We start from the raw sequence: 13698 nt of genomic DNA on the forward strand, positions 1-13698 counted from the left end.
CAAATTGAGACTTTTGTCTTTGTACAGCGACAGTATAATGCGCAATTCACTGCTTTAAATCGCCTCTCTCTCTCTCTCTCTCTCTCTCTCTGTGTCTCTCACGCGTATACACACACACACACACACACACACACCTCCTACCGATAGGCAGCCCACCGCAGCTCACAGAGAATGAGACACGCCTTTTTCTCGGCTCCGTTGTCGGGTCGGTGGGCAGCGGGCTGTTGGTGATTGACCAGCTTCTCTCCCTGATCTGTCAGCCGGCTGGATTGGCGCCTCCCCTCTCCTCTATAAATGTAGGAAATCTATTCATTCCTTTCACATCGAGCCTGCTGAAGTAGGAGGAACTGTGAACCTCAACGGGATGTGTTGACAGGCTAGAATTCCGCCTTTCCGTTTATCTTATTCTCTCGCTAATTTGCGACCGTATTAGTTCTTTTTCTGTGTTAACAGTGCCGTGGTATAATCTCAAATACCTCCTGCTACCAGTAGTGTAATTGTTAGATTTTTTTTCCGTGTCTTCTCTCTGAGCCGTTGGTTATCTAAGATGAAGGCTGTTACTCCAGTCCGCCCCCAGGACTCCTCCTCCAGCGGCAGCCAGCTCTCCCTGCACTATCTGTCGAAGCAGAGCTTCAACATCGCCCGGTGCAGGATGGAAGAGGAGGATATGTTCTGTCTGCAGTACGACATGAACGACTGCTACAGCCGGCTGAAGCGCCTGGTGCCCACCATTCCGCAGGATAAGAAAGTCAGCAAAGTGGAGATCCTCCAGCATGTCATAGACTACATTCTGGACCTGCAGCTGGCCCTGGAGACGCACCCTTCTCTCCATAAACAACAGCCACAGCTGACTGGGACCTGCCCTCCTCGAGCCTCGAACCCCAACAGGACACCGCTGACGGTGCTGAACATTGATCACCACCAGGTAAGCTGAAGTCAGGAGGAAGCTCTCGGTTCCTCGTTTCCTCCGGGACTGACCGGGGGACCCCGGTTTACCTCCTGGTGCCAGACTGCCGTTCGCCACTCAGAGTCAGACAAAGCACGTCATGCTCGTTATGTGTCATTGTCCTTCCAATGTTAATGGAAAAGACAGAAAATAATCAAAATGTCATACATCACTTATCAGAGGCTTGAAAAATCATGCGTAAAAATCGCATTTGACGTGGGTTAGATTGCGCACTTGATTGCGGGCTTTATGATTTACATGATAATGGCAGTGTGTGTCAGAGGCCCACCTTATCCCAGGATTGGTGAAGTACCTCAGCCTGCAGCCCACTCCACTGCGTACAATAAGGGCAATTTGTTATTCAATAGGCTATAAGAGAATTTATTATGGGAGATATAGTCGACTAATTTTCTGCCGCCCTGCTGTATATCATTTATTTTTTTCAGGGCTTTGGGCCTTGCCTTTATTTAGTTCTGTCATCCTCAAGAGCGACATCGTTTTACGTGTTGTTTTTCTTCTTTATCTTTTGTAGAGGACGTCAATAGTCAAAAAGCCGGAGGACTCGATTTTATGTCGCTGAGACTTGAGCACTGCATTGGTAAGTTGATGTAAATTATTATTATAATTATTATTATATTATTTTAAATGTTTGTGAATATTTATATTTAAAATTTTTTATTTATTTTAATTAAGCAGCATTTGACCAGTAGAAAACACCACAGTTGTTGGTTAGTGAGACGTCCTCAGTAATTTGAATACTGTAGCCTGTATGTGGTGCAAACTGACAATCTGTAGAGTGCTCTGGGGAGGCCAGTAGATGTCAGGGAAAATAATAATTGAGGAACACGAAATTGGCACCGACCTCAGATGCAGCTGTGCTTTGCGCAATAACTGTCACTGGTGTAGCAATCTCAGAAGAAGAGAGGGTTAAAACCTCAGCTTGCCCTCTCTTTCATTCTGACACACACACACACACACACACACACACACACACACACACACACACACACACACACACACACACACACACACACACACACACACACACACACACACACTTTCTTTCCTCCCCCTCTCTCTGGCTGTGTTTCATGTACACTCTGCTCAGTTCCTGGCTTTAAATCCAGGTTTACTGCACTGAATTCAAACACACCTGGATAAGACTAAGAGAATGAAGACGGTGTGTGTTACAGGGAGACACTCCACAGCCTTTTAGAGAGTCCCGGCTGCTTCTCACCAGCCTTGCCGAACAGCCTGAGGAGCTGTGTGGTTGTTGTTTGACCTGGTTTGTTTTGGGTTGTTGATCAAGCATGGCTTCTGTTTTGTCGGTGGCGCCAGTCAGTCTGGAGCTTTGCAGCTCACCCCCCCACCTCTATTCATCCCCTCCACAGGTGTGCAGGCTGCACAGAGCCGCTCCAAAGCCAGCAAAGCTTCGCCAGGGACTCACACCCAACTGGAGGCACAATCACAAGGGGATTTCAAAACCGCTGGGAGGAATTAAACCCAAATAAAATCACTATTCATATCAGCTTTTTTTTTTTCTTTTTTTTGCTTCCATTGAACAAGGACTCAGTGTGTAGACACCCCCCTTCTCGTTCCTCCTGCTTAAGTTGCCCTCACTTCTTGTCACTTTTTTTTTCTAAAAGAGTGAAAAAAATGGGATCCCCAGGCTGAGAAGTTTTTCTTTTGTTGGAAACCCATCTATCAACAGCTATGAAAACTGTTTGTGAATTGTGCTTAAAGAGTAACTAAAATGACTCCAGTTTAAAGCTTTACTAAACTGCGAAAAATCCTTGTACATGTTTTGGACATCTATTGTTTAAAATAGATGATTTGTGTTGAACAGGGATGTCATCCCTGGTATCTTAAAATGTTTGATATTGTAAAGAAGAACAATTCTGATTCGAGACAAATAAGATTGTAAATATAGAGACGCAAATGTTCTATAAAAGTATGTGAAAGGAAGACTTATATGCTTAAAATAGACTATTGTAATTATAAGATATTTTTATTAAAACCTTTTTTTCTGTCATTATGTAAATATTGTGTTTCCACTTTAGTGAATGAACGTGGTTATGCTCTGCCAATAATGTCCTCACATGATGATATCAGTTAACTCTTTGCAGTGTTTTTTGGAATAGTTTAATATGTAGCATGTCAGGCTCATTGCAGAGATATTGAATGTGCACTGAAGCAGCCCCGCCTGTGTAGTTACGTGGTGGAGTTCTACACAAGTTCCTCGATTATTTGACGCGCTCCGCTTTCTCTCGAATTGTTTTTTGTACTCATTTACTTTGACAACTTTGACCCACTTGGAGAGCCGGGTGGGCCTGCTGTTTGAACTTTAAAAGAAAAAGAAGGGGGCTTGGTTTGATTCTGTTACATTGCACTCTTGTTAAAAAGTGATCATAATAGTTACAGCACTTCTGACAGTGTTTACAATGTAAAAAAAAAAAAAAAAAAAAAATCACTGCAACACAATGTCTCTTAGATTTGTGCGATCAGAGCTTCTCTTTGAGAAGTTAATGATCGACACCAAGAAATCGTTAAACTTTGGTAACAAATTGGTTAAAAAATGTGAACATTAACAGGCTCTTTCTGGACCGGAGATGTCTGTAAGCGGATATGAAATGTCCGAAGAGTCAGCAGCCATTATTAATGAGGAGAAAAAAAAAATCTTTATTTTTCATGACATTGAACACCGAATTTACCTCACCACCCTCCTGCCAGTGTGTGTGCCAGTGAGCACTTGTACATTACTGTCAGCTGCACTGTTGGACTTGACCTTCACTGGCTTATGAGGAGTTGTCAAAACAATTAAAAGTTTCCAGGAAGAATTGTGTCGTCTCAAGTTTTGTCTCAGGGGGCACTGTGGTTTATTTTGCTGGCACCTGAAGTGATGAAGAGAAAGAGGGAGGTGCAGTGTAACCTCTTCGCCTAGTTTCATGGAAAATAAAGGGAGGGCAAAGTTATTAACATCTTGCAGACTTCATATACTGTATACTGTTAGTCCTCAAACCTGCTATACAGGATTCAGGGATCAAGCCTTTTGTTTTCTGAGCCTTCCTTAATTCAGTCACACACGACTGCAGAAAAAGCAGGCTCGCTCATACACAAGAAGTCGGATACGTGGCATCCATCCATCCAGAAGTAATATTATCTCTTTATTGAAAATGATGTCTTTGCGTGGAAGCGTCTATTCTATATTCAAATATCGAAGGTAAATTTCTCATTGCACCTGCCAATGCATGATGTAACATGTTGAAGTTGTGTAATTATTTGATTTTACAGAGGTTCAGTAAAAGAAATGACCATTTTCACCAAGCAGAAAGTATGATTGCTTTATTCTCCACATAATAATAAAACATAATGTAACAGAAGCAGAGTGAAGACTAACAGCAATCTGAAACCAGGCTTTCTGCTCAAACTTCCACACATCATGGCAAAGATATTTAGTGAATAATATTTCTCATCTTCCGTTACAGCTTAGATGGATTTTAAAAAAATTAGAAAAGGAGCATAAAGTTACTGGAAAGAAAGTCAGCAAAGAAAAATGTGGTAATTGTTTTAATGAGGAACAAATGAAGAAAAGAAATGCCTGGTGAGATGCTGATTATTATGGCGTTCGGTGCAGCTGAAAATCATATTCACACTCATAACCGAACGACAGTCAAGGCCTCATTGGGTTTAGGGGAGCATTTACCAGATACATATCTCCATTTTTGAATGTTTTAAGATTTTCTAAAATTAGTAAAATTTCATAGTTGGTGATTTATGACCCTGCTCAAAAAAGAGCTGGCGTTTGGATCCGTTAGGTATCTTTATTCCCACATGTACCTCACTTGCAGTTTTTGGCTACACTGGAGTATCTTTCCTGCCTTTCTTCTTTCCCGTTGAGCCTTAGCTTTTTCTTTCTGACACACTGACCCTTGTTCAGTTGTCCCCACGATCACCTGCCGAATGCAGGTTAAAGCGGCCGTTTGACACCAACAAGCCCGGCAGCAGAGGTGCCCTGTGGGCCCCACAGACACCTTGCAGACACCCGAGTCCAACACTGCCACACAGGCCACCGGTGTGTGTGTGTTACAGTCCACACCAAGGGAACCCGGCCTCACTGCCCTTGACAGACACTGTCCTTGTGATGTGAAATGTGAGCGACTGTGCCTGTCTGTGCATGAGTGATAAAAAGGGAGGAAAAAAAGGAAGAAAATGAAAGAATGTGTTAATGCACAGGTGGCCAGCTCGACAGTGGACCTTCCTGATATGACTAAAGATATTCCGGTTCTCATAGAAGAGGCCTGAGAACTCAAAAAAGGCTTCAGCTGTCTCGCCATTTTTTTTTTTTTTTACAAGAAATTCTACTTTTTATAGATGGATTTAGGGATAGTGTAATTTATTCTCATACTCACATCGGCTTGATTGCTTCATTCACGCCAGCATCAGTGCTGCATGTTTATATTTACACAAAAACAGAAGTTTAACATTTACAGGGAAATTGCATTTGTAGAATATAACTGTGCTGTATCCTGGCAGTGACATATGGCATTAATCCAGCAGCCAGTCAGCCATACACTGATGCTTCTTTACACAAACACAACATGCTCACATTTACTCTAAGCCTTATTAAATGATGGTCCAGAAAGACCATCACAGCTGCAGTGTTACAGTAATACAGCGGAGACAGAGGACAGGAGCTTTCTGTTACAGCTACATGATCTCTATGTCTAATTCTCCGTGTTAGTCAGCAACACAGACTGCTGCCATCCCCAGATACATTATTCATCTGCGCTCCTATTATACTTTGCTGCAGCCATATGTTGACTCACAGTTCCCACTGTCTCGTTATTAGCTACCACATCCTGCACCGCTCCAGCATCAGCACTGCAGGATTTTCCAAACAATCCCTGTTTGCAGTGAGACAGTAGCGCAGCAGCAGGATAGAGTCCCAGGAGCTCCTTCGTCCTCGTGTCATTTTCTAACAGACTGGGTGAATGAATAGGAGTTCCTGTACCTGCGGCCTTGCTCTTCTTCTGTGCATCTGCGTGTGTGTGTGTGTATGTGTGTGTGTGTGTGTGTGAGTTCAATGGTCCAGATCGTGGGAAAACATCACTTCCTGTTTGATAAGGAGGCACATATCAGTGAGGCTGTTTTCCATTCTCGAGCTCTGGCCAAGGGAGTGGACACACCGGCCCTGTGAGCGATCATCCGGAAATGTCATTATTAACACAGTATCATGATTATCAAAACAAGGGACTGGCCGGGCTGGAAGTGGAGCCAATTGTTTACACAGGTGTGAGCGTGTGCACTCTCATTTTTCGTGCATCGGTGTGTTTTCCCTTTAGCCTTTCTTACGAAAGATGACGGGATAAAATTTGTGAGACACACGATTTCTAATGAAATCTCAACTGCTCATCATCCACCTCTCTTTTTTTTTTTTTTTTTTTTTTTTTTTTACCCACCTTTTCCAGGTGAATTTACAACAACTTACTGGAACTAAATACAAAAAGAAAAACAAATCAAAATATTTCATCTTCTTGTTTAAAAGAGAAAGCTCCTAATTCCACAAATTTGTGCAAGGCACTGCGAAACGATGAGAACACTCGCCATCGTCTCTGCTTTGAATTAACCTTCTGCATATGTTAAACTGCAATAACAGGTTTAGCCGTGGCGTCTCGGCTCCCTCTCTCCCTGATTTAACTCCACATTACAGCATTCCACGGGGGCCTATATCCCTGCGTGTTAATCACTGCTCTTCCCGGCACACTGAGAAATATATGGCGGGTGCTTGCAGAGGAACAGTGGAGGACAAAAACGTGCTCGCACTTGGACACTACTTGATTACAGACTAATTGGTCTGGAGTGATTAAATATCTCATGCTTCTCAGTAATTGCAGCTATTTAAAGCAGCTATTAGCTTAAAATGCCTGCCACCAACAGCCGTTTACTCATAAACAAAATGTGAGATGCAGCAATTCACCTGTAAGACTCAGAGACTCACGGGAAGCTTTGTGCTGCTGCGAGACTTCACAGCACATCTTACTTATTTAAACTCTTATTTTTTAACACAGGAAGTGAACACAAAATGCTACACCCTGCTTTGCTTTTTTAGATACATTTTCAATAATATGGAGCCATCAATCATTTTTCCCCCTTTCTTCGCTCCCAAATAAGCAACAGATGTACATTTTTTACAGATAACTAATTAATCACAATTATATTTTCCACATTCGTATTACTTGTGATAATTGACGTGCAATTATTTCTTCATTTAAGCTGTGTGTGTTTGTATGTGTTAATGATGTGGTGACACTTAGTGTTTTTATATATGAGAGGAAAATATGAAATAACAATAATCCCTGCGCGGGTCATTCGTTTTAATTTGGCAGCCTTCGTCAACACTTTGCACTCAGAGACACTCAAAGAGGAAGAAAGGACGGGCACACACACACACACTCAACATGTTTATGTGATCTGAGCCTGGAGCGGCCATCAAACACAATCACAGGAGAGTTAATGTGTGTACACCCACCAGTTTAAGCTTCAGTCAGAGCTTCTTTCAGGGCAACAACAAACAACGACAGGGGTGAACGAGAGGAAGAAGCAGAGGGAGAGATGCAGTAAGAGAGAGGGAATAGGGTTAGAGAGTGTGTGAGAGGGATGGGAGGAGGAGGGAGGACTTGGCATCACCAGTGCCAACCACAGCTCCCGGGAGACAAGCGATGAATTACAGAAATGAGATCTCAGACAAATGCCAAGCTTTTCCAAAGAGCAGCGAGAATGGCTGCGTCCCCCCTGGAGAACACAGTGATTAGAGAGGGGGGGAACCGGGGGTCTGCCAAGCCCCTTAAAGGATCTGTGTGTGTGTGTGCAAGGGTGGCATCGGGACAACAGCCATGTCACAGAACACGACCCCGAGGTGCAGCCATCAGACAGCCAATATGGCGAGTTAAATACCGCTGCTGCATCAGAGCGGAAGGCCTCCAACTGCCTCCAATCAAACAGGTTTCTGTTCACCTAATGAGCTTAATTAACGAGGCTTGGTTTACACTTGTTTAATTCAAAAGAGGGAACAACATGTTACATTTACCAAATGAAACTGTCTTTCTATGTCAGGTATGACAGGCGGTCCTCAGCTGTTTAAACCCACATAAATAAAGGATGGTGAAAGAAACTGATGCTCATAATTGTTCAGCTACATTTTAACATTTCTTACGCTTGTATTTTTATTTTTTGTTTGCCTCGTATTATCTGGATTTTATCTTCGTGAGGCACTTTTCAAAATTTCAAGTGTAACTGAACATTTTAGATTACATTTTAATACTTTAATAATAAAAAAAATGTTAGTTAATAGTTTTTTACTGTTACCAAATAATAAGAAGATAATAAGGTTTATGAATTGGGTAATTAGTTAAAATATTTATAGGGTGGTTTATAAACAAATTGTTATCTGGATAGTAATTGTTAATAACGCTATATCTGAAGTTTATGAGGCTTTGTAAATGTTTAATAAATACTGTGTAATGCATCACTGCAGATGATTTATTTGAAGTATTATTATGATGTATTGGGATGGCTGTGTGATTAATACTTATTCTAAAGCAACATAAGTAGGCAGGTGTGGTTTTGAGGGGTTGAATGGGAACAGCGTGAAACTGGAGACCAAATTTCCTTCTGCTTTCACTCACACTTTACTTTTGTTTATTCATTTTCTTTCACTCTTGCTGTTCAGGCAGGTTTGGCCAACAAAACTAACCAATTAAAAGTAGGAAAAGATTGTAGTTTGAGTAAAAATATGACCAGCCTCATTATGTGTCTCTGCACCACCACCAAAGGACACCTTGCATGTATATCTGTGATGCCAGTGACTAAATGACAGTTTCAGTACTGATCAGTAATGAAATCTTTATTATAAAATGACAACAATATGGAATCATTAACAAATGCATAACAATTAAAATATTCTGTCTGTCTAATAGCAAAGCAAATTGTTATTGTCCCTTATTAGCTATGATAAAATGCATCGTACAATAAATAACTAATAGAAGATTACGCACAGTAATGACTTAAATGGGTTAAATTATAACATTAATAATTATTAGTAAACATTAATAGTAAGTAAAGTAAGTACATTTTATTTCTATAGCACATTTAAAACCTTTGTACTAAATAAATAACACTAATAAACAGATCAGACTCTCCACGCATCCACGATGCTTACAAGAAACAACCCAACAGCGACCGGTCCTCCAACCACAGTTCCAGATATCAGCAGTTTTCAAAAGCTCAATAATTATGACTTTTTAATAGTAAAATAACTATTTACAATAGTGAGTATACAATTTAATAAACAATGGTTATTTTAAAGTGTTAACGCTATTGTTTAAAGATGCAAATATCTGTCAACAGACTGCCATTATTTTGAAAAGCAGGACAATCAGTTTCTTTTTGTGATATTTTATCAAGGCTAACATAACCAATCAGATATTTAGCACTGAGTACAGAGGCCTAGGTGGCAATCCACACATCAAGTACAAGAAAACCAAAAATTCATAACCACAAAAAAAAAAGGCAAGACATCAGATAATTAAAAAATAATACAGACAGAGTAACTGACAGATAAACAGGGAGGTCAAAATTGTAGGTAACAGTATTTCCTGCATTTTATTCTCCCTGTGTTCCTCATCTGAGCAAAGGAATTCGTTTTTACATGGAGGTAAAAGGTTTTAAGGTGTCTTGCCTGCTTACAGCAATGGGTAGACATCTGCCGAGATTCCCAGGAAAGGCTAACGTAATGAAAATTCTTCCTAAGTGCATTGAAAAGATGACATGTTTAGTGTTTAGGCTTGTATTGTGTTATTTTGGTTTCACTATATGCAGCAGAAGTATCGTGCTGAACGCACCCTCATACCAGAAGAACAAAATTTGAAAGTTTGCCAGTGATTTAAAAAAAAAATGGCGTGATTGTTTGCAGAGGTGGGAAGTAACGAAGTACAAATACTTCGTTACTGTACTTAAGTAGATTTTTCAGGTATCTGTACTTTACTTAAGTATTTATTTTTCTGACTACTTTTTACTTTTACTCCCTACATTTTTACACAAGTATCGGTACTTTCTACTTCTTACATTTTCAAACAGACTCGTTACTTTTTAACACGTCAGAGAGAAGTTTGCATTTCCGGTCAGTGCGCCGTCAAACATCAAACGATCTGAGCCTAAACGGAGGAATAATAACACATTAGAGACAATCATACTGGCGTATCCTCCATCATCGGGGCTTATCTCGTACAAAGGGATTAAATACGCAAACCCATATAATTAATGTCTCATTTATAGCGCCATAATCAGGGGTTACAGCGGGCCGGACCGAGTCCGTAAGTTGTGCTGCGGCACATAAACAGCTTAGCTAGCGCTACTGAAGAGGAGCGAGCATGAAGGGAGTAACGTGTGGCAGATAAATGCAACGTTTCAAAATGCTCAACAAATATCAGCAAACACACAAAGTGTGTGCAGTTTGTTACACAGCTAGCTAAAAGAAGAGCTGCTGTATTTCAGGGAGAGCAAAGAGAGAGAAGTTCACTCAGAGATGGAGAAAGAGGACAGGAGAGGAAGAAGAGAGGTTAGAATTAAAGGAAAGGACTGGAAAATAAACTGAAGTATGCTGACGTTGTGTAATTCAAAGATTGTATGAAAATACTGCAGTTTAGGTTAGCTTGTTGTACTGTATTTACAGTAAAGCTCTGTGTTGGACTGGAGCACAGTGTTTGTGTTCATGGTCAGAGTTACAGGTTACATCAGTGCAGCAGAGATGAGTCTGAATCAAAGCTGCTGATGCTGAGATTCATTCACTGAATCCAACATTTCTACAGCCTGTATGCTGTCAGTGTAGGGGATGGAGATCAGCTCAGATAGCTGTGAAATACTGGGTTACATCTTTGTGAGTTCAGTTCATCCACACAGAGCAGTAAACCTCAGAGCAGCAGCAGCAGGTCAGCTGATCACAGCCTGCACACCAACATCATTTACTGCAGCTCACAATAGAAAGTTGTGATTTTTCTCCCCATGCAGAGCCACTACAGCTGATCTTAGGGTTCCTCCACCTGCTGAATCCCACTGTAACCCCTGAGTATCCTCATGTTGGTGTTTAGGTGGAGGCACAGTCACCCTCTACTATGGAGGACACAGAGAATAGAGCTGTGTTTAAATTCCCTTTCACAGTTTGTGTCCTACATAACAGTTGCAAGCTGAGTGCATTCATTAGAATTAAAATTTAGATTGGAATAACGTTTGTATTCTCATGTAATATTATTTTATATTATTACAATAATATATAATGAGGTTCGGTTAGTTTTACACAAAAATAGCAGGTAGAAACATCCTCCAAAGAACTACTTTTACTTTCTTACTTTGAGTACATTTCAGAGCCTGTACTTTTTTACTTTTACTTAAGTAGAGAAGTTGAACCAGTACTTCGACTTTTACTAAAGTATTTTTTAACATAAGTACTTGTACTTCTACTTAAGTACAGAATGTCAGTACTTTTGCCACCTCTGATTGTTTGTAGAAACAGTATAAATGTGTGTTTAGACATTCAGTACAAAATCCCCATTCAGAGGTGGAGAGCATGGGTGTAGACTTGGATCCCTATCCCATGGGCACTTGGAATTATTTCAGTTATTTGGTGGGTTATTCAGTATTTGACTATTGCTCTGTCTCTTCTGTGTGCTGAGGTTCAACCAACAAAAATACTCTTATTAGGGTTAGATAGATAGATAGATAGATAGATAGATAGATAGATAGATAGATAGATAGATAGATAGATAGATAGATAGATAGATAGATAGATAGATAGATAGATAGATAGATAGATAGATAGATAGATAGATAGATAGATAGATAGATAGATAGATAGATACCATCGGAATCAGTGCTTCTGACTTGATTCGTAGCGACAGGATTCTGTGGGCTACATTATTCAGCTATTTGAAGTTCTTTCTGGGACTCGATATGAGCGATCAGATTCCCTCAGACATCATTGTCTCGGAGTGGGAATACCAAGTCAGATTGGGGATTTTATTTCAGCGACTGCCTGAGGGGAAACTACATCAAACCAAACAGAAATCTCATTGGAGTCTGAGATGACAAATGGAGACCTTGAATAACTGCGTTACTGCTATTATATTTGGAAATGGGGGAAATTAATTTCACCGCAATGCTATGTTTCAGTTTCTTACAGATTGCGTATCCAGCTGCAGATATGGGTTTTGATATAGATCATTTACAATTTCATTAGGACAACATTTGTTCACATTCACAGCGTTCTATATTTGTCTGCGTTATCAACCTGTGCAGCGGCAGTGAAACGGAGCAGGGAGCAGAGATGCCGAGGGGAGATGTGGTGCAGTGAAAATCCCCACCAAAGTTTCTCTTGAGGATCGTAAAACTTTTCTTTTTTGAACAATTTCTGTCTGAAATGTTGTTTTCCACAAATTATATTTTTTTCAATAAATATTCTTACAATTTTATGAATATGCAAAACAGTAGAAACTTGACCCCATTCAGAAAGAAACGCTTAACAAAAGGAATAATGTTTGGACCCTGGGTCCAAGCTGCTGCTGTAATGGCTCATCACATCATCAGCGTGCTGCAGTGCTGTGTTCCTCATTTCCTGAACAGGTACGACCCCTGAAAAAGTATCCATTCTTCTCCTTTAACAGCACTAAGAATGTGCAGCAAACCTTTAAGCTAGGCTTTTTCAAACCTCATGGTCTACAGTGTGCAGCAAACATAGAGGAAGACAGCCCAAATGCAGGGCACACAGTAGCAGAGCAAAAGCTGATATCAAGTCTTTAATCCAGGCAGAAAACAAGCCAACAGAGGCAAACAATGCAGCCAAGCAAAGGTAAAAAGGAAAGGTCCCAAAATCAGGCCGAAGGTCTATGCACAAGAAAGTCCGACCTAAACCAAGAATACAGAAGGAACAAATAATAGAAGCTGGTGGGAAAACTAAGAAACGTGAGGCTAGAAAGGTTGACAACTTGAACAAAGACAATCTGGCAGCAGGGGAGCGCAAAGCAGGAGGTATGTATACTAAGGAGCGTGATTAACTACCTGAACACAGGTGTGGCACAAAAAAAAAAAGGCAGGATATACAATAACAAAGAAGGGAAAATGAACAAGAGACAGGAAGTAAAACTTAGTAAACAAACTAAGAATTACACAATAAAACAGGAACTAGCTTAACAGAAGAGATCTCAGCATCATGACACGCTGCAGCCCTCCGGCTCACAGTTTCAGACAATAACAACTGTAAATTTACACAGAAATTAATAAATGGTCACAAAAGAAAAGTTTGAAGACTATTTTTTTTCCTGCCTGTGAGGCCATTGTTGTCTGGGCTACATGTGGCTAAAATGTCACAACACACTTGACACTTGGCAAACATAAAGTGGAGCTTAAGCTGGCATGTGGTAGCATGACTCACCTCCAGTCACTCAGTAAGTCAAGGACAAAAAAACTACATATGTCATTTGGACCAAACATTGCTTGCGTGAAGCAACTTAATATTGTGCTGAAACCAAATCCTAACCTTAAGTGGAACTTTTTGTGCATTGCAATTACATGCAGAGTCAATGCAAAGACACAGCCTGATGCAAATTGTGAACAGGTAAGACAAATAATGGTGAACGTTTGTCTCTGTTAGCTCCAAAATAGTCTGAAATACACTCACGTAAGGCCGTTTGCCCTTTATAGCT

At 40.6% G+C, this 13698-nt stretch overlaps 1 protein-coding gene across 1 annotated transcript; it reads left to right on the forward strand.

The window, feature by feature from the left end:
• The first annotated feature begins 212 nt into the window (after positions 1–212).
• On the forward strand, positions 213–3410 carry id4 (inhibitor of DNA binding 4). The gene is made up of 3 exons (XM_030750397.1): positions 213–925; positions 1479–1544; positions 2338–3410. Exons 1-2 carry the CDS (start codon positions 548–550, stop codon positions 1524–1526), a joined length of 426 nt encoding a protein of 141 aa, XP_030606257.1. The 5' UTR covers positions 213–547; the 3' UTR covers positions 1527–1544; positions 2338–3410.
• The last annotated feature ends 10288 nt before the right edge of the window (positions 3411–13698 follow it).

This window comes from Archocentrus centrarchus, chromosome 16 (assembly GCF_007364275.1).
Source record: "Archocentrus centrarchus isolate MPI-CPG fArcCen1 chromosome 16, fArcCen1, whole genome shotgun sequence".
Lineage (NCBI taxonomy): Eukaryota > Metazoa > Chordata > Actinopteri > Cichliformes > Cichlidae > Archocentrus > Archocentrus centrarchus.

Coding starts and splice junctions, on each gene's coding strand:
- id4 (XM_030750397.1), top strand. CDS start 548: ATGAAGGCTGTTACTCCAGTCCGCCCCCAGGACTCCTCCTCCAGCGGC. Junction 926..1,478: donor TGAACATTGATCACCACCAG/GTAAGCTGAAGT, acceptor TATCTTTTGTAG/AGGACGTCAATAGTCAAAAA.